Source organism: Thermobia domestica, chromosome 3 (assembly GCF_964235325.1).
Source record: "Thermobia domestica chromosome 3, izTheDome1.hap1.1, whole genome shotgun sequence".
NCBI lineage: Eukaryota > Metazoa > Arthropoda > Insecta > Zygentoma > Lepismatidae > Thermobia > Thermobia domestica.
Window position 1 is genome coordinate 65,816,412 of NC_137456.1, and position 23,926 is coordinate 65,840,337.

Below are 23,926 nucleotides of genomic sequence, written 5' to 3' on the forward strand. Positions count from 1 at the left end.
TGCACGCAACTCATGTTTGTCGCATCGGTGCACTGCTGTTGCAAGTTGAATCCAATGTTGCCAGATAGAGATAGGTTTCCCGCGGCATCAAATATATGGCCCTTTATAAGACTGGCGGGAATTTTAAATCAAACACGGGATATTTTTATATTAATTTCGAGTATAAGACTCACTTGAATTTTGGAGGCAATTTTTCGAAGAAAAAAGTGCGTAAAATACAGTATTATTATTTACAGCTGGGACATGGATTTTGATTGACACTGTACAAAATTATAATCACAGGGTGTAGGTATACCAATAAACTATTCATGGGGAAAGAAAACATGTATTTTATGAAGTTTATTCGTTTCACTTCGCCTAAAAGGTACGAACGACCACACTGAACTTTCTCGCTCTGATTTCTGAAACTAAACAGTGTTATACTTCAATTATTAGTGAAACATTTATTTATGAAATACGACCAAAAGTACGTTCAGAAACTTTCGTTCGAAGAAAACTCAGCGTTGAAAGTAAGCTACCGTTTGTGTACTTTTTAATGGCAAATAACTAGGGTTATTTATGAAACAATTGCTTATGAAAAAAAATGAAATAAAATCTTTGAGTTTCATCCCACGGTTATGCCGGTTAGGCTAAAGGAGACGGTGATGATGAGTAATGAATGAAATGGCGGAATGAAGAAAGTGGGGGGAAACGGGAAAACTCCGAGTAAACCCACGCACACGGTGTTTGTCCACCACAAAGTTCACTTGGCAGGGGCTGGGATCGAACCCGGGACCCCAAGCACCAGAGGTGAACGCTCTACCACTGAGCCACCGCGGCCCCTACAATTACTTACGAGATATCAAAAAGAATCGCATGAGTCATATTTGAAGATAGTTAATAATATTGATAATAACACCGAAACTACCATAGTAAATATTTTTGTGAAAAGTGATTTGTGCAATATATTTATTAATGAAATATGAATAAAATCGTCTGAGCTGTTTCTTGAGAATAACTCACTTCCAAGAATAAAATACCCCATATCGTCGGTGCGCCTCGAAGAACCGCTATGTGTTAAAACCACAACTTTTCAGGAGAAGCAAAAAACATTCCGAACTCTTAAAATTTTACCAAATATACACGGAAACACTTTAAAAATATAATAAAATTGGTACTGCATGTATTATGCACTGCACATTGTTGTAGCTTTCTTCAACAGTACTATATTAGTATTTTTGTGTTTATGTAGCACCTTTTGCGCCTTTATAAGCACATAGAAGATTTGTATACACCAAATCAATGTGTACGTGATGAGAACCTTTCGTTCAATCTGTAATTTTTCATTGTTGTGGCGAAACAATTGAATATTAACTTATGACATTATAAGCGACGCTGCCTGACAGCTTTCTGGTTTATTTGCAAGACATAACTCATTTTCAACAAAAATGTCACATAGCGGTTCTTCGAGGTGCACCGACGATATAATGTTTTCAGGGCAAACGAGCTATGCCATGTTGTCAGGTTCTTAATGAAATATTTATTTACGAAATATGAACAAAATTCCGTATGTCGTTTTTGAGAACATAATATGGAAAACTCACACCCAAGAATAACCCTTTTGGATTTTCTTTTCCCTAGAAAATTAATTTATGCCATATTATAGGGTTGTTGGTAGGACCAGAGCCGGATTTCCATGTTTTGCGGCCATGAACCCTATCGAAATTGTCGCTCCTTACCACACCAATCGCATCGCTCTCCAAAACTTCCATTCTCCTGAATCCACTTCTTAAAATATCACTTTTACGTTTGCTACTAAATTATAATTATTACTATTACCAGTTATTACTGTTCTTATTGCTCATTTTATGTAATATATTTTAATTTGTTTACTGCCGCCCTTTTCAGCAGATCCACCGACAACTAATCAAACCACCATAATAACCAACTGACTTATGATAATATTTGCTACGACTAGTCTGCTATATAACATTATCGTAGTCACGGCCATTAAAAAAAATGGCTTTCACTTATTTTATTGAGTCGTTGGTGAAATATGTATTTTCAATAGTTTTATAGTTTTTTAAAAATATTAAAAAAAAAAATACCACCGCTCAAAATTTGCCGCTTTGGTCCCAGGCCCATGTGGCCCATGCCTAAATCCGGCCCTGGGTAGAACATTGATTTATGAAATAGGAATGAAACGGTTAGAGCTGTTTTTGAGAAAGTAGCAAATGTTAATTTCCACCCTTCAGTAAACTCTTATTTTTAAAGGTAGGAAGAAAATTCAACAAGTGCCCCTGAAAAAAAAAAAAAAAAAAAAAAAATAAATAAATTATGTAGGCGCATGAAAGGATGATTCAAATAACAAAAAATGATTGCTTACAAGTATATCCTCCCGTGAGAAAACTAAATATTCTCCAGACGTATCGGGACAAGAAGCTGGTTCCGTCTTCAGTGATAAGATAATAAGGATAAAAATAAGTAAGAAATATACGGTATGGGAACAGGAATACATACTACCAAATAAATATAACGTAAAGGTGGGTACTGAACACAATGAGCAGAGGACAATGGAAGAAAGAAAGAAACAAAGATATGAGTTTGGAAGAAGCGCAGTGTTTATGCTACAACATTGGTGCCAGATCCAAAATACACATCAAAGGCAGGTAACCAGATTTTTATCAATATTACCAGGATTCAGATTTAAAGCCGGTTTATATTTACGAATAAAAATGATTTTTTTTTTACTCTCCCTTATTTTTTGTTTTCCCTGGACCTTTTTACATTAACCTGTTTTATATTAGGTGTATGTTGTTTTAGGTGAAGTGACAATCTCAACATACCCTCTTCTTATGACTTTTTTGATTGTCTAAGTATGTTCTTTAATTCGGGTGTTAATATTGCGTTTGGTTTGACGTATATATGAAGAGTCACATTCACACTGAGTACGATAAATAGTAGCCTTATTTAGTGGATCAACAAAATAACTTTTAAAGTCAGTGAGATACTTCTAAACATTTTTCGGGGGAATACCGGAAGAACCGTGTATGTAATGCTTAACAAGAATACGTTGAATTTTAGTCAATAATTTTGGAAAGTAAGGAATTCCTAATCAAGTTTTTGTTTCTCTGGAGATACTGTTTAGGAACGTGCATCGATCTACGTGTTTGATTAAATCATTTTTGTAAGGTACGTAACTTATAACCGTTCCTTTAACTTACTTGATATAAAATCTGTATTTCATCATTGAGATCACAAGAAGAATTACAAACTAGTAATGCCTTACAAAAGAAATTCTTCCAAATATTGGCCTTGTACAGTGGTGGATGGAGTAAGTTGTGCCTGCAGTGGGTTTTCGATATACTTTTGTTATAAATTTATTGTGATATCGGGTAATAAGTAAATTTAAAAAGGAAGACAGCTATCAGATTCATGCTCGAGAGTGAGTTTCAGCCTAGGATGATGAGTATTGAACTGCTCAATATGTTATATTTAAAACAAATAACTTGCAGTTCTATTTGAAAACAGTTTATCAATTTACGCTACACTGCTAGAAACAATTTTCCTCATTATTACAGGGAAAAAAAAGTTGAGAAAAAGGATTCTTCTCTAATGCTACATGCTATTGATAGCCAAAGTAGTTTCAGTGAACACTGTCGCTTTCCTCAGTTCGTGAAACTTTATGCACATGAAGAGAAGCGCTTTTCACGGGTTACATGCGTAGGATCGAAACTGCGTAGCATCGAAACTGCGTACGATCGAAACTGCGTACGACCGAAACTGCGTACGACCGAAACTGCGTACGATCGAAACTGCGTACGATCGAAACTGCGTACGATCGAAACTAAAACCGGCGTAGGATCGAAAACAGATAAGGTCTTATGATCGAACAATAAAAAAACAATTATTTTATAATCACAGAATATTAAGTAATAGTATTTTTTTGAAGTTATATAGGGAAAAATCGGAGTAGGATCAAAACTGTATACGACCGAAACTGCGTAGCGTCGAAACTGCGTAGGATCGAAACTGCGTACGGTCGAAACTGCGTACGATCGAAACTGCGTACGATCGAAACTGCGTAGCGTCGAAACTGCGTACGATCGAAACTGCGTACGATCGAAACTGCGTAGGATCGAAACTAAAACCGGCGTAGGATCGAAAACAGATAAGGTCTTATGATCGAACAATAAAAAAACAATTATTTTATAATCACAGAATATTAAGTACTAGTATTTTTTTGAAGTTATATAGGGAAAAATCGGAGTAGGATCAAAACTGTATACGACCGAAACTGCGTAGCGTCGAAACTGCGTACGATCGAAACTGCGTACGGTCGAAACTGCGTACGATCGAAAGTGCATAGATACGAAACTGAGAAATAAAATAGTGACAAATATAATTAAATAATCATACAGGGGTGTACCCAGGAAGTTTTTCTTGGGGGACTATGACTTATTCAGGAGGACCAAAAAAGCTAAGTCTTGTCTCAGCAGGGAGAAAGGAGAATCCTCCCCCCAAAAGCCACTACTTCTGATCAAGTTGGCAAATTCCTTGTTCAGAAGATTGCCGTTAAGTTCAATTGACTTAGCTTAACATTTTCTTAGTTACCTAGTTGCTGTGAATTGTCACTTCTTTTATAGACTTTGCAGGTGGCACAATCGAAGGTTCATGTAATTAGTTCAAGTTTTTGCTAGTTTGGGCTTCGTCCCAAATTTACTAACTTCCAGGGTTGTTTTGTTTAAAACAAAATATTTAAAACAAATGATTAAAACTTTTTTTTAACAATTGATTTTGTTTAAAACAAATTTTGTTTATGTTTTAAACATTTTGTTTTAAACACGTTTATTTTGAAGACTTGTCTTAAACATATGTTTATTTGCATTTTATTTTATGTTCGTAAAAAAAAGAAATCTTCCAGAGCAAGAGAACTGTCCAAAAGTGCTCCCCAATCAGAAGACTATTTTCTTCCCATGTGAATGGTTTGATTTCTCGTGGCTACAGCAGGTCAATGTGGTGATCTACAATTTATTTTGTCTCTTTTCCCCCTTATTTTTAACGTATATTGTATTGTTTAAATGCTTCTCAGTTAACTTGCGAGAAAGTGTCGTAGTCGAAGGTTGGACTACTTATAGAACTGATATTAAAAAATAAATAAAATAATTATCACGGAAACAAACTGTTGTATTGTATTCATTGCGACGTTGAGGTTCTGAAATTAAAATATCGCAAGCATTCGTTTGTACAGTACATGTTAGTTCTGTCTCCGTACAACATGGAATCGTTTAACATGGATTATGCGTGAAGAAAAGAAGGACATGATTTGATACAAATTTATTAGAGTAACTCAAACTCAATCAGGTAAGTAAACGATCAAACGAGTTTGTCACAAAACGTGTAAGAAAGAAATGGGTGGTTTAGTTCCAAGAACGAAAATCATTATAAAAAATGCAATGCTTGGTAAAAATGGAAACCCAAACAAATGGTAAAAATGTTGATCCGAAAATTGCTTCTGATGAATCTAACGTCAGTGGTGTGGCTGAGATGCAACTGGAAACTTCAGGTAACAACTAATTTTGTATCAACAATATCTTTTTCATTATATTATGAAAATTTTATTTCGTACCTCTTCCCCACCACAGTTCTAAATTTTCTTTGAAACTTTACAACTTGGCATAGCTTGTATGAAGAGACCAGGTGAGAAACGCAAGGTATGGCAGTCGATCACGTAACTAACCAAGTGTGATACTTATTATAACGTTAGTGCTGAACGTCAAGGTCTGGGACAATTTGATCTCAATTTGTTTGTTTGTATGTATGTACCACGCTACAGGGTGCAATATTCAGTCTTTTAACATTAATTTTTGAGGATAGAGACACGAGGCGTCGGAATTTGCTGTATAGATTTTGACTGCGATCCCACGTAAAATTTCAAAATTAGTGGGTCAGATCCCACTTTAAACAAAAAGCCCTGTCTAATATAGCCTTGCTACTGATGCAAGATGTAATCAATCAAACTAAACAAACTAATTTTATATGTTTCGAACAAACTTGGGTTGCAGGATAAATTTGGCTTCAACTCAACATTTAGAGCACAAGGGACCCAAGTTCATTTTCAGAAAGGTTCACTTTTGCTCAGCAAACGTAATATCTTCGTAGCATAGGGTATGAAATAAATGAAACAAAAACCACGGGAAAGCGTGTGGACTAGAGTTTCATAGGACAACCGCTAGACAAGGGCGTTGACGGAATGGGGAGGAGAGCTAATTTTCCCTTCCCCCTCCTTGCTCATACATTTAAGATATTAACATTATACTTGTATTGTGTATGTTGCAGCGTTGGAATGATTAACAAGTCAAGCTCCGAATGTCATAGTCAATGATGCATAATTACGTTACATAAATGCAGAATGTGTCCAAAAGAATACATCGACGTAAAATGTCATATTTTCACAACCACGAATCCGAGATGAAAGAAAGAAAAACTACCTGAAAAAAAGGAATCTAGAATTTTGTATGATTGCCGCTAGATAGGGGCGTTCGTTTAGAAATCATCCGCCTTCTATCCTGAATTTCAGATTTTTGGGGCAGTAATGCAGATTTAGAAACATTTTGCTTAGCAAAGTCCAACATTTAAAAATTGAAGTCCTTGCACCGAATAAATACGGATTTTGATCATTGGCCGTAAGGAGCTATAGGCCTATATTGCTTTCTTGTATATTTTTTTTTACCCAAGGATTTCAAAGGTGGCTCTACTTTCGAGTTTCGGGCCTGCTTAAAATTCAGGAAATTGGACCTAAGCAACTTCCCAGTTTTAATCATCTGTATGTTCTTCGTATTTATTCGGTGTAATTACCTCAGGCTTATTCTGTTGGACTTTGCTTATCAAAAGATTTCTAAAACTGTCTTACCGTCCCCAAAATCTGAAATGCAGGGTGCGGATGAGGGTGGTTGCCCTCCTGTTCCACTGACGCCCTTACTAGCGGCTGTCATATGAAACTATCCCACGCCTTTTCGCATGGTTTTAGTTACATTTGTTTTGGATTCTTGACTGTGAAGTATTATTTTTTGAAATAGAATTCATTTGCTGAGGAAAACTGAAGTTTATTGAAAATGGATTTGGATCTATTGTACTCTGAACGCCCCAAATATTACCTTTCGTCAATAAATTTTTGACTCAAAAAACAACCAATTACATAGACTTGCAGAAAATATAAAGTTAGCACAATATGAAGTGTGCTTCAAACATTACTTTTCGAAAACGTAGCCCTATTATTATAAAATAATTTTATTAGCACCAGTGTTATGAAGTAGTAATCAAATTTTGCAACAAAAATCTCACCCGCCTCCACGAAACGCTAGCTTAGCCCCTAAAGGCATAACTACAAAACTTTTAGAAGCGGTAACTCGAAATGATTTTCTTTATGGTTAAAATAACCGCACAACAGCATTTCTGGTAAAATTCTAGCCCTCATGTAACATGACACCATTTGCATTTGAAATTTCGAATACTAAGCACAGATGTTCGCCATGATGCTTGATAGCACCATCTGATGTGTCAGACCACTTCCAAGATTCATCATTCTCCCTCTACCCGTTGTCAACGCACAAGGATGGTGAGGACTTTTGTTTTGCCATGTATATTGATAGATTGTGTGAAACCTCTATAGTTGGTAAATTTTAAAATCTACCTTAAAAGCTTACTATATCCAAGAAAATACTTACTGTATGAGAGTCACTGGCAAGAGGGTGTAATAAAAGGGGTCGTTATATGAAATAAGTAGAAAATTACTAATCTATACGGAAATGTTCTGTACCCAACACTGTGTAGTCTTAAAGAGAATAAAATAAATGAAAAGATCGGTTGAAAGAGCAAAAAGTCTTAATAAATACGTGATTACACGATTTTGAAATATGTTTAAAATAATATTTTAAACTGTTCAAAATGTTTAAAACATGTACTTTTACTTTTTTGTGTGTTTTTTAAAACATCTTTAAAACATTTTAAACACTTTTTTCATGTTTTAAACACGCGTTTTGTTCTTTTTTTTTTTAAAAAAAAAAACTGTATTTTTTCCAACCCTGCTAACTTTTGACCAAGTTGGAAAATTAGAATGCGTTGCTGCCAATATTTACTTAAAAGACTTCCGTTTCTTTCAATTGACATTTGGATTAGCATTTTCTTACTTACCCAGTTGCTGTGATTTTCAATTTCTTTATGAACTTGGCAATTGGCAAAATTGAATGTTTATATAATCAGTTTAGTTTTAAGTAGGTGGGAATTTGTCGCCAGATACAAAATTTCTCATCCTACGGCCTCGCGCCTCATAAACCTACTAACATACCAAAATTCCTAGTTTTTATTCCGATTTCAATTACGGTACCTAAAATATGAGATTTTGTACATCCAAAAAGTCTATTTAAATTACAGTTTTTTGTCTCTTTAAAGCTGCTAAAAATGGAAAATATTCACTTTTGGAAATTTTCTATATAGTCCCAGGAGGCTAAAAACTTTGCCAAATTTAATCCTTGTAGTTCTACTGGAAGTGCCTATACTGTAAAAAATCGTTGTATTATTTCAACGACATGCCTATGTGTTAGCACGATTGTGTTAAAATATAACACAAACAAGTGGTTAGAACAGCTCACTCTCCGTTTGGAGTTGTGTGTCAAATGCCGCTAGTTGAAATGACACACAGCCTGTGTGTTAACACAAGTGTAGAATCTTCGGTGTTGTTTTCTGCGTGATTGCCATATATGTTGGGTATCTAATTATAAAGGCTTATGAACTGAAGCTACAGGCAAACACAGTAGAAAGAAATACTTAAACAAATCCAAGTATACGCAAAATTTCAAAATACAAACCGCGCGATGTGTTTTCAATTGTTTTACAAAATGTTTCTGAAGAAACCCTAACAGCACAAGATGTGCTAGGCATGTACCATTTTGGTGTTCTAAATTCATCTCCCACATTTGATGCATTTATTGCTTCTTTTTCAAAGCGGTTGTGTACTAGAAGCAACAAACGCATCAACTTTATTAGATGGCAACTGGCGCCGATCATTTGAAAGTGAATATGGAAGAACTACAAAATAAAGTAAATAGACAGTCGTCATTTTGTAATAAAATTAGGTCTACATGGCGAGCAGATTTTATCCCGAACGGTTATCGTCGAATATACGCGGGTTAAAGGAGCACTCTGATTAGCCAAATTCAAAAGACCTTAAGAATTTATCCCTCTACAAGCGACGGTTTACGTGTTATAGGCTGCCAAAAACATGAAAAAAGGAATTTTAAAGGCCCATAGCTCCAAAACTATGGGACCTACCGCAGTCGGGTCAAGACTTAACTTAGGAACTAGTATGTGCCCTATCCAAAAATGCGTATGTCAGAATCCTGAGGTGCTTCCACAACAATTTTTATAGAGGGAGTTTAACTACGGGCCTATGATATAAAGTATTCTCCAACTACCTCCATAAAAATTGTTGTGGACATCTTAGGTAAATTGAATTTTGGACATCTTAGGTGAACTTTGGACATCTTAGGTGAATTGAATTCTGTATGGAAATGGAAAACATTTCAGTTTTATTTAAATCTTGGAAAAGAAACATTCTCTGTGTGCAAGAGGTTAATCTATACACATGACGATACATCACTCCAAATGTTTTAAACATATTAACTGGCAGAGTATATAGTTATCCTGGGGGCAAGAAAACAAAGGGATTTTTACTGAAATTAAAAATCGTAGTATGGTGGTACGTACCATACGCATGAACTTACTTTGGAGGAGGGGTCCAAATTCAATGCGAAGATAAAGTATTTTCAGATTTGTCAATTTTCGAAGTTTATGTTTATAATTCCGTACCTATACGTCCGAGCGCAAGTGAACTACGTCAGTCAAACATCGGTCCTTACTGAACAAACTTGGGCACAGATCGTTGCAATTGCGTAATTAGGAGGCGCACCATAAATTCGTATTTAGGTTCTAAACATCGTGTGTGTGGGTTTTATCGGGGTTCTCCCGTTTCCTTCCACTTTTTTCATTCCACCATTTCATTCATTTCTCATCATCAGCGTCTACTTTAGCCTAACCGGCATAACCGTAGGACGTGAAACTAAAAGATTTCATTTCATTTCATTTTCGTATTAAGGTTCTAATCCTTGATTTTTCTCACTTTTATATTTACCATAATCTATTAATTTTTAATTACTAGCTTCGTTTATTCAATATCGACATGATACTTTCAGGATATATTAGTGGTGGGCTAAGGTTTATTTGAAGATAGTTGCATCTGTCTCTTAGCAGTATTTCCAGCCATAGAACTATTTATTTCCAGACTTTTTTTGGTAAAAATTTCCTTTTTTCCCTTCTAAAATTTGCCTCTTATTTCCTTCTCTTCTATTGGCTACATTGGAACGAACATACCAGATTCTGGAAGCCTCATCCTTGACTTACACAACGCACTATAAAAAGTTTCACTTGGATAATTGGGGACACTACAATTCCGGTCTTACAGTATACCATATTACATAATTTTAAGGATAATAGTGACTTTCTAGGAAAAATGATATACTTTTTAAAATTACATGCTTAATTTGAGAGATATCATCATGATACTAGCTGAATATATTATTGGTGGGCCAAAGATTACTTTAAAATTGTTTGCTTCTGAGTGGTGGCAATGTTGCCAGCTACAGAAAATGTTAATTGTAATTGTTTGTAAAAAATTTGGGAAGTTTATCCTTTCCCCCCTATTATTTCAGTGTCCTTGGCTATATTCAAACCAACGTACAACTGTTTGGAATCATTCTTGGCCTACAAAACGCACCATAGAGGAGCACGATTGAATAATTAGGGAAGACGGTGAACCACCATGTATGCTGATTTTTGCTTCTGACGCGTAAGAAGTGCCAAAATTTGATGTGTATTATGAGAGAGTTTTTTCTTTCTCTCTTTGTATGGCAGCCAGCGACTTCAGGTTTTTACTGTACCTTGTCAACATACCAGAAAATTCTTTTTAGGTGACTTGAACCCCTGTGGCTTCGGTGTTCCCAGCTGGAAAAAATCATGAAATTCGGCTAGGGATTTTTTTTTTTAAATTTCACTCCTACATTTTTTCAATAATCCCTCCCGTTAGCAACACTGCAATCTAACTTACACCAAAAAATAGCCATGTCCCTCTTCTAAAATACAAGACGTAAACGATATCAATCGGGATAACAGTGTTTGGGCAATAAATCATTAACTGAAAGTCTACCAAAAACCCCAAAATCGATTTTGTCCCGAAAGGGTTAATGAGATATGCGCGCCAAAGATTTCGGGCTCTAATTTAACGTGAGCCCCCCCCCCCCCCCCCCCAAAGTTTCTGGGCTGGTCCAGAGAATGAATGGCCTACATAGTACTGTCTACGGGCTGGATAGGCTACCAAATTTCAGCTTTCGTTCTCCCATAGTTAATGTGATATAGGCGCCGAAAATTTGGGGGCTAACTTCACCAGAGCCTCCCAACTTTCTGGGCTAGTCGAGATAAAGATCGATGGGCTAACAAATTTCATCTTTTGGGCCAATATAGTTAATAAGGTGTGAAAATCAAAGTTTTGGGGCGTTAACTTAACGTGAGCCCTTAACTTTTTGGGCAAGTTGAGATAATGAGTGTACCAGGTACTAAACTTCATGGGCCTTCCAACCCATTATTATTTAGCATTTGGGGCACTCAAGGAACACAGATACAGGGTCTCCAAATGTGAAAATGAAAATGCAATCTTTAAGTTTTATGTCCGACTGTCATCCTGGGTAGACTAAAGGAGACGCAGATGATGAGAATAAATGGAATGGTGAAATGAAAGAGTTGTGGGAAAGGGAAACTCCAAGAAAACCCTCACACACGGTGTTTGTTCACCACAAACCCCACTTTGCGCAAGTTGGTATAGAACCAGGGCCCCGCAGCATGTGTGAACCCTCTGCCACTAAGCCACTGCGGCCCGGAAGTCCTCGAGACACATAGGCGTATACCTAACGTGTAATTTGTTCGTAGCGGGAATTTCTGTTATGGTATAGTTAATTACATACAATGAAAAACCGAAAATGTGATGTGGACAATCGCGAACAAGCAATAAACAATCTGCGTGATTTGTTTTAGATTTCGGAAAATAGGTTCTGCCAGATTTACGCTTATCGACTGTAATCGTTTATTTATTTATTTATTTATTTGGGAGGGAAGCAAAGTATAATACATTTCAGTCATTACACATGCAAAGAGATGTTTTATGGTAATTGTTTTTTGCTGAAATATAACTTCGGTATCTTTTATACGTGTTTAGGAGCTGAGATTATTATCTAATAATTATAAGGAAGATACAAGTTTTTTTTTTTTTTTTTTTTTTTTTTACGAAGATACAAGTTTTTCACCTTCGTACAACAATTCATGTTTAATAGGCGTATAGAAGGGGCTCATGCCCAAAACATTGGGACTCCATTTCTGGGGCCCCATGTTGGGGGCCCGGTTCCTGACCACCACTGTGCTGAGGGGAATCGGATCTTTCCAACGTCACCATCTGTATGCAACAACTCCATGCTGAAACGAGAAATAGAGTGGACTCAAGCCCAACATTTCGGAACCACATTTTCTGGAGCTTCGAGGCCAGGGCCCAATTTCTGACATTACCGCTTTCGTTAATCGACCCCGACCTTTCAAACGCTAACACTATAGTACAACACCATGTTAAATAGGCAAATAAAAGAGACCTGAACCCAAACTTTTGGGATCTCATTTCTGGAGTCTCAGGTCCCGGAGCTTTCCAACACCACAATATGTATCCAATAACTCCATGCTTAAAAGAAAAATATAATGAAGCCAAGCTCAAAATTTCGGGACACCATTTTTGGACCTTTGAGACAAGGGCCCAATTTCTGACGTTAACACTGTGCTCAGACGACCCGAACATTTAAAAACTTCACCACCCACCCACATACAATTCCATGTTTAATAGGCGTATAGAAAGAACCCGCGCCCAAAACTTCGGGACCCCATTTTTCTGGAGCCTCATGGCTGGGGCCCGGTTTCTGATATCACCACTGTGCTCGGGAGACCCGGACTTTTCCAATGCCACCATCTGCATCCACTAACTCCATGTCTAACACGGCTTCCCCATTGTAGGAGGATTTTGACGAATTTTCTGCAGGTTCTTTACAACTATTTACAACGTTTCAAACTATTCATAAGAAATGAAATTTCAATACATTAGAAACCATGTTCTTTTAAAATGTTCAAAATGGATGACAGCATTGATTTCCAGTAATAGTTGTAAACTTTCGTAATTTTATTCTCTATTTGAATAGTAGTTTAATTTCGAATCTTTTACGGTTAAAAATATTTTTGTGAAATGTAACGGAATACATTGAAATGCTCCTACCCCCACGGGTACGTGTTCCAATTATAAATCGATTTGAGGTTCAGCGTACAAATGAGAAACTCCCAAAGCGAAGTACAATATTGTAACGTTGTTGACATACATATGAATAACTGGTGATTAGGTCGTTAAGCTGTACATAAAATCATATAAATTTTCATTCATATTACGCAGACAAGTACACACAGAACAGCATATGAATCTTTATCTGACTTTTGTTTCTCTAACTTTCTGATAGCCTTTAGAAATAATATCTTTACAATCGAAATATTCGTTAAACATTATTATTATTATTATCCTTCAATATTCATTATACATCATATTCTTCATTACTTTAAATTCTTCATATTACATAACTATTTTACATTATATTCCGTCGAAGCTGTTTCAAAGTTAGTATTACACTTCTGACATAGTCATCATTACAAATCATAATTGATTCTCAATCCATACGCCTGTAACTTGTCCATCCTACCTGCAGTGTGGATTCTACGCAGTTTCGATCCTACGCAGTTTCGACGCTACGCAGTTTCGACCGTACGCAGTTTCGATCGTACGCAGTTTCGACGCTACGCAGTTTCGACCGTACGCAGTTTCGATCCTACGCAGTTTCGACGCTACGCAGTTTCGACCGTACGCAGTTTCGATCCTACGCAGTTTAGGTCGTGTAGAGTCCATGAATATAACCCTAATTTATAGCTGCACAGGTTAAACAAATTAAAGAGAGAGAAAAAAAAATATATTTTTTTGAGCGCATGATTAAAACTTAAATTATTTCAGGGCAACTGCGTAGGATCGAAACTGCGTACGGTCGAAACTGCGTAGCGTCGAAACTGCGTACGATCGAAACTGCGTAGGATCGAAACAGGTTTTGAGCTGAATTTTTCGATCGTACGCAGTTTCGATGCTACGCAGTTTCGATCCTACGCCGCATTCCCCTTTTCACGCAGATTTACTGAGGAAAATGACAGCGTACATTTAAACTACTTTCGCTATCAATAAATAACACGTCGTGTAAAGTAAGGAACAGTTTTCTTAGTAAGTTAAACTATGCATATTTAAGCACTTCAATGAAAATGTATAACACAAAATTCTTATTTACCTCTGATAGTCACTTGTTCGTTGATATTTTTAGTATATTAAAAACTTATTCTTTAAGTTTGATACTTACACCCAGTGGCTCCCAACTTCTTTGTTGAACATCCACTACATCGCAACACATTTGTTTGACTTTTATTAATAATATACATTTAAATAATATAAGACTGTAAGCTTCTATGAAGTACTGTAGATAGAGGCTTTGACTGGTTACTCTGTCTCAAAATTGATTTTAACAAATTATTATTAAATGCTTCACGATTTTTAAATCCTGAACTTTTGTGACACACACTATGGGAACGCACGACGCCATTTAAAGTCAATGATCATTAAAGATTTTCCCCTGGGGAAGAGGACTTTTTATAGTCGAGGTGTGATAATACAAAGGGCGTTCAATAAATCTTGCACAGATGGTTGTAATATTGTTATTAGTTGCAATTTGATGATGAAATTTTAGGTGAACATATTTTGACTCGTTGTCCACAAGATTATGCCACTCAATATAGCCTCCATTTTGCTGTGACGCATCTCGTCCAACGTTCTTTCCATGCCGTGAATGCACTTTGGTAAAATTCAGCTGGCTGACTTTTTTACACTATTGTTTAGCACGAGAAATGAGAGCCATGTCACTGTCGAATATTTTTACTCGCAGGTCGTCCTTCAGACGATCAAATAGAAAGAATCCCGAAGTAATCAAGTCCGGACTATAGGAAGGCTGAGGGAGATTTTCCATCCCATTTTCATGATTTTTTGTTGTCATTATGGCTGTGTAAAGCTTGGCATGGTCATGATGGAGTTTAATTATCTTACCTTGCAGCTCCGGTCTCTTAGTTTGCAGAACACGTCGTACCTTATCCAGTGACAAATAATAAGGCTCCTTGTTAATTGAGGAGCCAAGTTCCAAGAAGTTTATGAAAATGACACCGTACTGATCCCAGAAAAAGGAGGCATAATTTTCTGGCCTGATCCGGAAAGTATACGCTTTTTAAACCTGCAATTAACGTTGGATACTGACACGGTCCAAGGTGTGATCCCCATAAACCGGAAGAACTTCCTATAAATTGATGTGACTGATTCGTCACCGGTTTTGAACAGGAATTCCATTACCAACCGTTGTCGGGTCCTGACGTATACTTCAGTGTCATTGTGGTTTACTTGTGAACAATAGAAAATAACTATTATTACCATTTTGAATGCAAACGATCAAAATGTGTTCACCTAAAATTTCATCATCATATTGTAACTAATAAAAATATTATACTCATGTGTGCAAAACTTACTGAACGAAACTTACTTTTTAATACTGTGAAACTATTCGTTAATTCACATTTGGCACGAACAGAGATACGCCCCGCTAAAAGCCCTTTCCCGGCCAACTCGCTAAAATCATCGATAAGCATTTTATTATTCCTTTTCTTTAATTTAATAGAATGCAACAGTTACGTACTTATTATTAAGTTTTTGTTCTACTTACATTAATACACTGATTACTTAGGTTATCTTCTCGAATAAAATTATACGCTATATGCTTCCCTTCAATAGATTATATTTAAATTGAAGTAAATGAGAAGCAAAATAACAAAAATACGTACGTACCTATCAAACACTGATATAACGCATATCACAGTCAGCAGATAGAAGATTGTTTGAAACGGACGGGCAAGATAGGAATAGTCAGCTACAAAATTTACGTAGAAGCCCGAATGGGCATCAAAAGTGTAAACCTACAATAGAACAGAAAAGTTATAGGATTCAGTAAAGAACCAAATGTAAATATGTAAACTAAACATTAAATCAATCTGTAAGGATTCATATACACATTATAACATATTTTTCAAATATACTAAACTTTTATTCCATTGTAGTTGCCATGTACAGAAGAAGCAAGCTTATCAAATTTTCATGCTAGTAGAAGCTGTAGTTGGGATGAGTTCACTAGTTTTAACTAGGGCTGGCAAAACCCATAGTTCTTTTAATTATTTGCTCTATTTATTTAGATTACATATGGATAGATTTAAGTTTGTTTGAACTTAACGTCCTTGTGGCACAACGAGGTTATGAAGGACGGGATCTACAGGCTAAATACGGTTGCCAGATTTTACATTGTTCCCATAAGTTTAACGTTTTTCTAGCACGTGTTACGTTTTTAAACGTAAAACAATTTTATTCGTCTTTTAATAATAGCTTTGATTTGATTTGATTTTGGGTTTAGCATCCCTTTTAGCAGCGAGGCTATATGAGATGTGGGATCCAAACCACATGAGCTCCCGCCGGGAATCGAAGCTGGGTTTTCCACGCCACAGATACGTATGTTAATCGCTTAGTCACGAGGGATCTCTTTTTTTAACAATAAAATAAGTTATAGTATTGGATATTCTTAAAATGTTTTATATAAAATTTTGTTAGTGCTTTTTTTTATTTATTTATTTTTATTAAACGAACTGATTTTTCACACTTAAAAACGTAACCCAAGATAGTATTAACAGGTTCCGTTTTTACCTTCCATCTATCCGGTACCCCAACCTTATCATTAAGAATGGTTTTAGGATCTTAACCTTCGTCTGTCAACATCGTCTCGATCATATCGCAGCTTCGATCGATGGATCGTGATATATATTGTCAAGAAAAGGAGATACTGTGAACTAATAAAGGTAGAAGTGCTTGTAAATTTCGGTATGTATTGCGACTATATTTTTGAACATATAACAAAGCATGAGAGATGCAGTCTTTTTTAAAACACAGTTAAAATGCACCAAAGATTTGTGAAAACCACTTGGTTGGTTGGATTTGAGTTCATCGTTCCTTTCAGTACCGAGGCAATATGAGACGGAGATCTACATCTTAACTTGAAATCCCAATTACATAAGCTTCCACCGGGAATTGTAATGTAATTTTGTTGTTGTTTTTGTTTTCTGTGTCGCCACTGTTTTTGATGAAATTGATCCAGTTTTCAATCAAAACTATTAGTATGTGAAACCATATATGTGGGTCCTTCAATATAGAAGTTTTCCTAAGCTGTAAAAAAATTATTTTTAAGATGCATTTGTCAAGTATACGTACATGTGTAAGTGGGTTCTTCCTCACCTCTCCACATGATCCTCATTGAGATTCAGGCATCTATCTCACCGTTGAACCAATTTGTCCAAACCCTTTGTGAAAAATCGGGGCTCTAGTTATTTAACACTCTCCCTACAGTCAACTTCACTTCATCACTAGTTAACAGGAGATCAGATCGCTTATGTCGAATCTGAACTCTTCTTCAGGAAACACAATTGAACACAAGCGATCTGGTTTCTTCTTCTTGACGATAATGCGCACTACCACTCAGCACGCAAACAACACACAAAATTAAAGAATTTGCGTAACACGGCTCCCTCACTCTCCGCACAGCCTCAATTTAGCGCCGAGTTACTTCCATCTTTTTTTTCGACGTTAAAGTCTGCATTGCACGTTGAACGTTTCAAACATATGAAGAAGTAAAGCGGAATTGTGAGGAAAATGCTAAATAGCCAGAATCCTAATTTTTTGCAAATGGTTTCGACGAATTGGTGCAATGGTGAGACAAATGCCTGAATATCAATGGGGATTATTTAGAGAGGTGAGGAAGGGCACACCTACACATGTATGTATAGTTAATAAATGTATCTTAAAAAACATTTTTTCTACGGTTTAGGGAAACTTATATATTGAATGACCCACGTATGTTTGTTATGTGCACATTTTCAATGTCACATTTGTACTTGTTTCTTTCTTTTTTTCTTTTTTTTTTTTCGCCCGAGAGGAACTGTCCTCGATCTGGACTAGAAAGTGGGACCTCTTGATTACAAAGGCGACAAGTCTACCGACTAATTCATGGAGGATAACTGATAAAAATACGCTGTGCTGATCTCGCATATTTGTAACTATTTTAAGAATCACTTACGAAGAACAAAAAGATACAAATGAACAATTTCAAAATACTACAGAGTAAAGAAGACCTAAATTAGTCCAAGTTAATTCACTGAATTACAAATTTTGCGATTTAATTCAATTTGCATATTAATAAAAGAACTGAATAAAGATACGTATCATTTGGCTTTGAATCATTCTACATATATCATAAGCAGAAAATATTTTTCATCTCAATAAACCACATTTATGTTTCCTGGGTTTGTAATATAAGAGATAAGATCTTTTAGATGGTTTGTGATATGAGGAAATATCACCATGAAGTTCCAATGGTTTGTGGCATATTTGCTCCTTAAATTTGTTTTTATTTTCTTTCTTTTTGGTTCAAACCAATTGCTTTTTTAAACTTATTATTTAAACTAAGGTTTAGGCCAGCCAAACCGGTTTTAACCAACTGGGAGTTTTAAGCGTCAAAGAAAATAAACGCCATGTTTCATTACGAAAAAAAAAAAAAAAAAAGTTTAACAAAAATTATACTTAACACACATAAACGGACACTTTTATTAAATATGCTGTTTGGTAGAAGCTCGCTTCAATGAATTGATTATATATATATATATATATCTGTCTGAAAAATCTGGCAATTCTAAGCTTACATTGAGATCGAAGCCACTATTTGGTTTGCGCCCGAGAGGAACTGTCCTCCATCTGCACTCAACGCGAGACCGCTTGATTACAAAGGCGACAAGTCTACCGACTAATCCACGGAGGATAACTGATAAAAATAAGCTGTGCTAATCTCGCAGAACAATAACAAACAGATTGAAGTGTAAGTGGAGAAAGACATAAAAATACAAGAAGCTGTCCGGTCGGAATCATTTACTGGTGGCAATACTGAAAGGAGTCCGAATCCTATCCAGATCGATCGTTTTACACAGTTCCTTTTGGTTCTAATTCTAACCAACGAAACCCTTAAACAGGAACATAATGACAACGGATAATTTGGATACACCAATAATTTTGTAGTTTGTTAAAATAAGAACGTCACACCTTTTTGTATGCGTGTTAATTCTTTTACATGTTCGGATAAACACCATACAGCTTTGTCAGTTTTCCGTTGCTTGTTCAATATTTTCTTAGTCATTCTAGTGTAAGACCCAACTCTGAACTTTACATTTTATGTATCAGATTCCTGAGTTTTAGATATTTTTTCCCTCTCTAGTCAAGAAAAATCTGCGTAACTAAGTACCTTAAACGCTTCATAATGCAAGTAACTGTCAGTAATGGACACTTATTGGCAGCTTATTCGACTTAATCAAGTAGCAAAATATTTAACATCATGGAAAAAAAAATACACAAAAATCTTATGGTTAAACTGACAGATTCCAATCCCGACATCTCGCTTGCCTGTCAGATTTTCTACCATCTCAGATACGAGTAACATATCAATTTTCTAGTTTATTCCTCAATCTCGTCTAACCAATAGAATCCTGCTAATATATTATAGAGGCAATCTACTATTCTGTGGCTATTTTGGTTGAGGTCTTTTGTGCTTCAAGCATGCAGTGTCTACAAAAATGAAATAAAATGTATTAGTACACTTACTACTACTATATGCCACAACGCCAAACCCGCTAATAATCCATGACAAGACGTAGCCAACAGCTGAAATTTTCTCTGCACAAGCAATGCTATGTCCACTGCCGTAAATGTGGCTAAAGATGTTTGAGAGTCCGGTTTTGGAACATTCACTTTCAAAGCCTTCTCTCGCGATTTGGCAACAAAGCCTGTCTTGTGTTGCACATACACTTTGGATGCAGGCTGACTTTGTGAGACAGACAGATCAGGGGTTCCATCACCACCAGCGGAATTGTCCTCAGTTCGAATATCTACAACATCCTCCTGAAGCTCTCGAAGTTCTGCGGTTATAACTGTTTGTGGTGTCACAGACGGAATTTCAACAGATTGTTGACGGCTCTTCCGTCGTTTTTTCCTCGCTTCACTACCACTACCTGAGTCCGTAGCAACACTGCTTACTCTACGTCCTGTCTTAGATGAGTCTCTAGCAATGCCTTCCTTTCGTCTTCGTGGTGTCTTTTCAGGCGTTGATATCGCTTCATCAGTGTTTATTTCACTTTCTTCTGGACGTCGGCCTTTCTTGAATTGAATATCCCTTTTACGTCGTTCACTCCTCTCTGTACTGTGACTATGGTGGCTTTCACTCTGGTCATCTCGCTTACTGCTCTGCGCCTCTGATGAATCGGTCTCATCAATTTCCACAAAGTCTCCTGATTCAGGTATCTTGTCACCACGGACCTTTATTTTAGAACCTCTCTCCTTACTCATTTCTCTCGATTACGATCTGCAAAAATGAAAAGGGAAAATAAAAGATCACAATTCATGCAAAGTAAGATAAGCTTGAAGCAATAGATTGAAAAGGACGTACATTGAAAAGAACTACCGCTCATGTCAATGGAAAAATGTCCATGCTTGAATAAATTTCTAATTACGTTTTTTAGAGTAATTTGAACTTTGGTGTCTATAGTATAATATAATATAGCATAGTATAGTATTTTTAAACATATCCGTCCTGTAACGATAACATTTATAAACATGTATATGTTGATATGGACAACAATCCGTATCGTATATCATTTTTCTTTATGCCCAGACATGTATAAACATGTTTTCCTAGATAGTTTTGATATAATACGTAAAGAAGCCATTAACAGTGGATGTATTTTCAATTATATAGAAAGAACTTTGTGAAAAATAAAAACGTAAATGCAGAAAATCTTCGGAAAATATATCAGTTTAAATATATTTTATCTTGAGTATTACCATTCAACAATTAGTGAGTAAATTACGTTTCAATTAGTTCCAGAAATTATAATATAACGAACTTAGGGCTAATATATAGATGTTACAGTCCAGAAGGTCCTGTAACTTTTTTTTTTTTTAGTTTAACGTCTCACGATTATGCACTGAGGCTAACGGAGACGGTGATGATTAGATGTATGATAATAGTGGAATCAAAGAAGTGGAAAAAAAGAAGAAAACCTTGAGACAGCCTCCCCCCACAACACAGTGTTTGTCCACGACATAGGTTCACTTGACGCGGGATAGGATTGAACTAAGAACTCCATGCACCAGAGGTGAACGCTCTATAATAGTTCCATTGGGTTATGCGTCCCCAATTTTATATAAAAAACGCAATCAGAAATTTATCCAAGCGTGGAGTATTTTTATATTTTTACCGTCGAATAAACTTGAAGCAGTCGTCGGTTGAATGGATGGATGTTGTCACTTTTAAGAAATAAGTGTTCCTTAAAAATATATAAAAATAAATTTAAAACATAAATTGTTAATTAGGTGTTAACAATTAGGTAAGTTAACATACCTACTGGGATAGATAGACAAAATTATAAGGTTTATTTTTTCTTCCTTTTGTTATGCCAATGTTGAAATACAACACAAGACTAAAGTAAAGACTTAAGCCTGTGGCTCTGACGAAGAATGGCCAAACAGTGCATTTGAAATATCGGCGAAAAAAATGGAATAATTATTCAGGTTAGTACATAATTAAAATATATATGAGGACTGTCTAGAAAGTACCAGACATTTTGGCCTATCGCAGCAGTTGGCGGCGCTAGAATCGCCATCTTGCTGTCAGAACGTTGCCACACTGAGTACGCATCTAGCTGTGGTAGCGTGGGGACTGTGACGCTTTTAATGTGCTTTCTGTGACGTGTTACAATGTGCGCTGCAATAGAAAATCCCGCCTCTTGTGAGTTGCGTTTAACGATTGTTTTTGTCGGGAAAAAAAGTCAATTGAAATCCACCGCCAACTGTGTGAAGTGTACAGACATGGAATATTGAGGTTTTTTTTTTTTTTTTTTTTTCACGACAAGGCACGGCCAAGCGTACCCAAGAGCTCTTGGATAGCTTTGGAGGGGATTTGCTTCATCATACACCATACAGCCCGGATTTGGCGCCGGGAGACTACCACCCTCCTCCTATATATACACTGTGTATTGAAACTTCAGCTTACCATGTGTAACCACTAGATCACCATATAGTTCTGTCCATCCAGGACCGGCTGTACATTAGAACTGGATAGCATAATGGCTACCGTACCGGCACGGTTATCAGAAGACCCGGGAACAATCATCGCCACAGTCGTACATTTTTACTCTGAAATTCAATGTGAGAAAAAAAATGTAAGAAAAAGCTTAGCCGTTACTTTAATTTCTCATATAGTTCAGTTCTAATACACCACACATGATGTACGCACTGCAATCAAAATCGTGCTGGCGGCCTGGGAGAAGGATAGTTAATCCAAAGGGGTTATTTCGGAAACTCGGGTTCGATGACGGATCAGGCTTATACGCTCATACATCGGTTCTGTATGTCGATGCAATATTTTGTGCTATGTGAATAAGGGTCTGCTCGTCTTAATATTCTATGACAGATAAGTTTCATATAGTGAGATCGTGCCGAGCATAAAACACGTGGCTTTCAGATTTTGCTGTATGTCAACATCTTTCATAGTTTCAATATTGAAAAAAGACGTTCAAATACAAAAATTTCCAAATAAATAAATGAATAAAATAAACATGGTAGTTTGGGAATTCTAAAATATTATTATTACTAACACAAGGGTAGGTCATAAGTCTTGCAAATATCACAACCCAAATCAGCAGGAGCATGTATGCGCGTGATCGATCGTAAGTACAAGATCACACTGGCCCAAAAAGACTATTTGACACGGAGGCCATCACTCCGTTCGTATCTTTAGTCAGTTTGAGTTGATTTTAGTTTAGCGTCCCTTTCAGCAGCGAGGCTATATGAGACGTGGACCTACTGATTAACGTGGAATCCGAACCACATGAGCTCCCGCCGGGAATCGAACCCGGGACTCCCACGCCAAAGGCGCGTATGCTAACCGCTTATCCACGAGGGAGCTCTATCTTTAGTCAGGTTTTAATGGCAGTGATGAGCTGAACAAAGTCTGATGGGTGAACTGTTACTGCATAAGTTCGAACTCGGGCATAGCGCTGCGGCAGCAACCTAAAACATTTGTAACGCGAAAGTTCAGTGAACCACAGCACAGAAACTCATTGGTTCCAGAAATTTCGTGCAGGTTGTAAAAATACTGAAGATCAGCCAAGGTTCGGCTGCCCTAGGGTAACAGAATCTAAGGTTATATGACACGCCATTGAGGACAATCTATCCATCAGCACACGACGACTGTCAAACCAACTTGCCATGAGTTCACTGTAATGCGTTACCTTCACCAACTCGGAAAAAGCATCAGGTGCCCCCACATTGTGTCACATAAGTTGATTGCAGCTCAGGCTCAGAGAAGAGTGGATGTGTGCCAAAAACTGATGAAAATTTGCCTGATGTGAGTTTCCTGAAACAGATCGTCATATGGACAAAAAGTTTCTTTTCTTCTTTCCGAAATTGAAATGTGCACAATCAGTGGTTGAGCAAGGGTCAACTTCCAGAACGGGTCGTCAAACAGGGCCGTTTATCATATCAAGTCAT

General features: G+C 36.6%; 1 protein-coding gene across 1 annotated transcript in view; it reads right to left on the reverse strand.

Moving 5' to 3' along the window:
- The window catches only part of LOC145680460 (uncharacterized), a 45,554-nt gene that overhangs the window by 15,953 nt on the left and 5,675 nt on the right, over nt 1-23,926 (reverse strand). The window contains exons 2-3 of the mRNA XM_081751022.1: nt 19,982-20,738; nt 16,085-16,212 (exon numbers count right to left, since the gene is read on the reverse strand). Coding sequence (XP_081607148.1) covers nt 16,085-16,212; nt 19,982-20,722 — 869 coding nt within the window. The 5' untranslated portion in view covers nt 20,723-20,738. The remainder of the gene's footprint in view (nt 1-16,084; nt 16,213-19,981; nt 20,739-23,926) is intronic.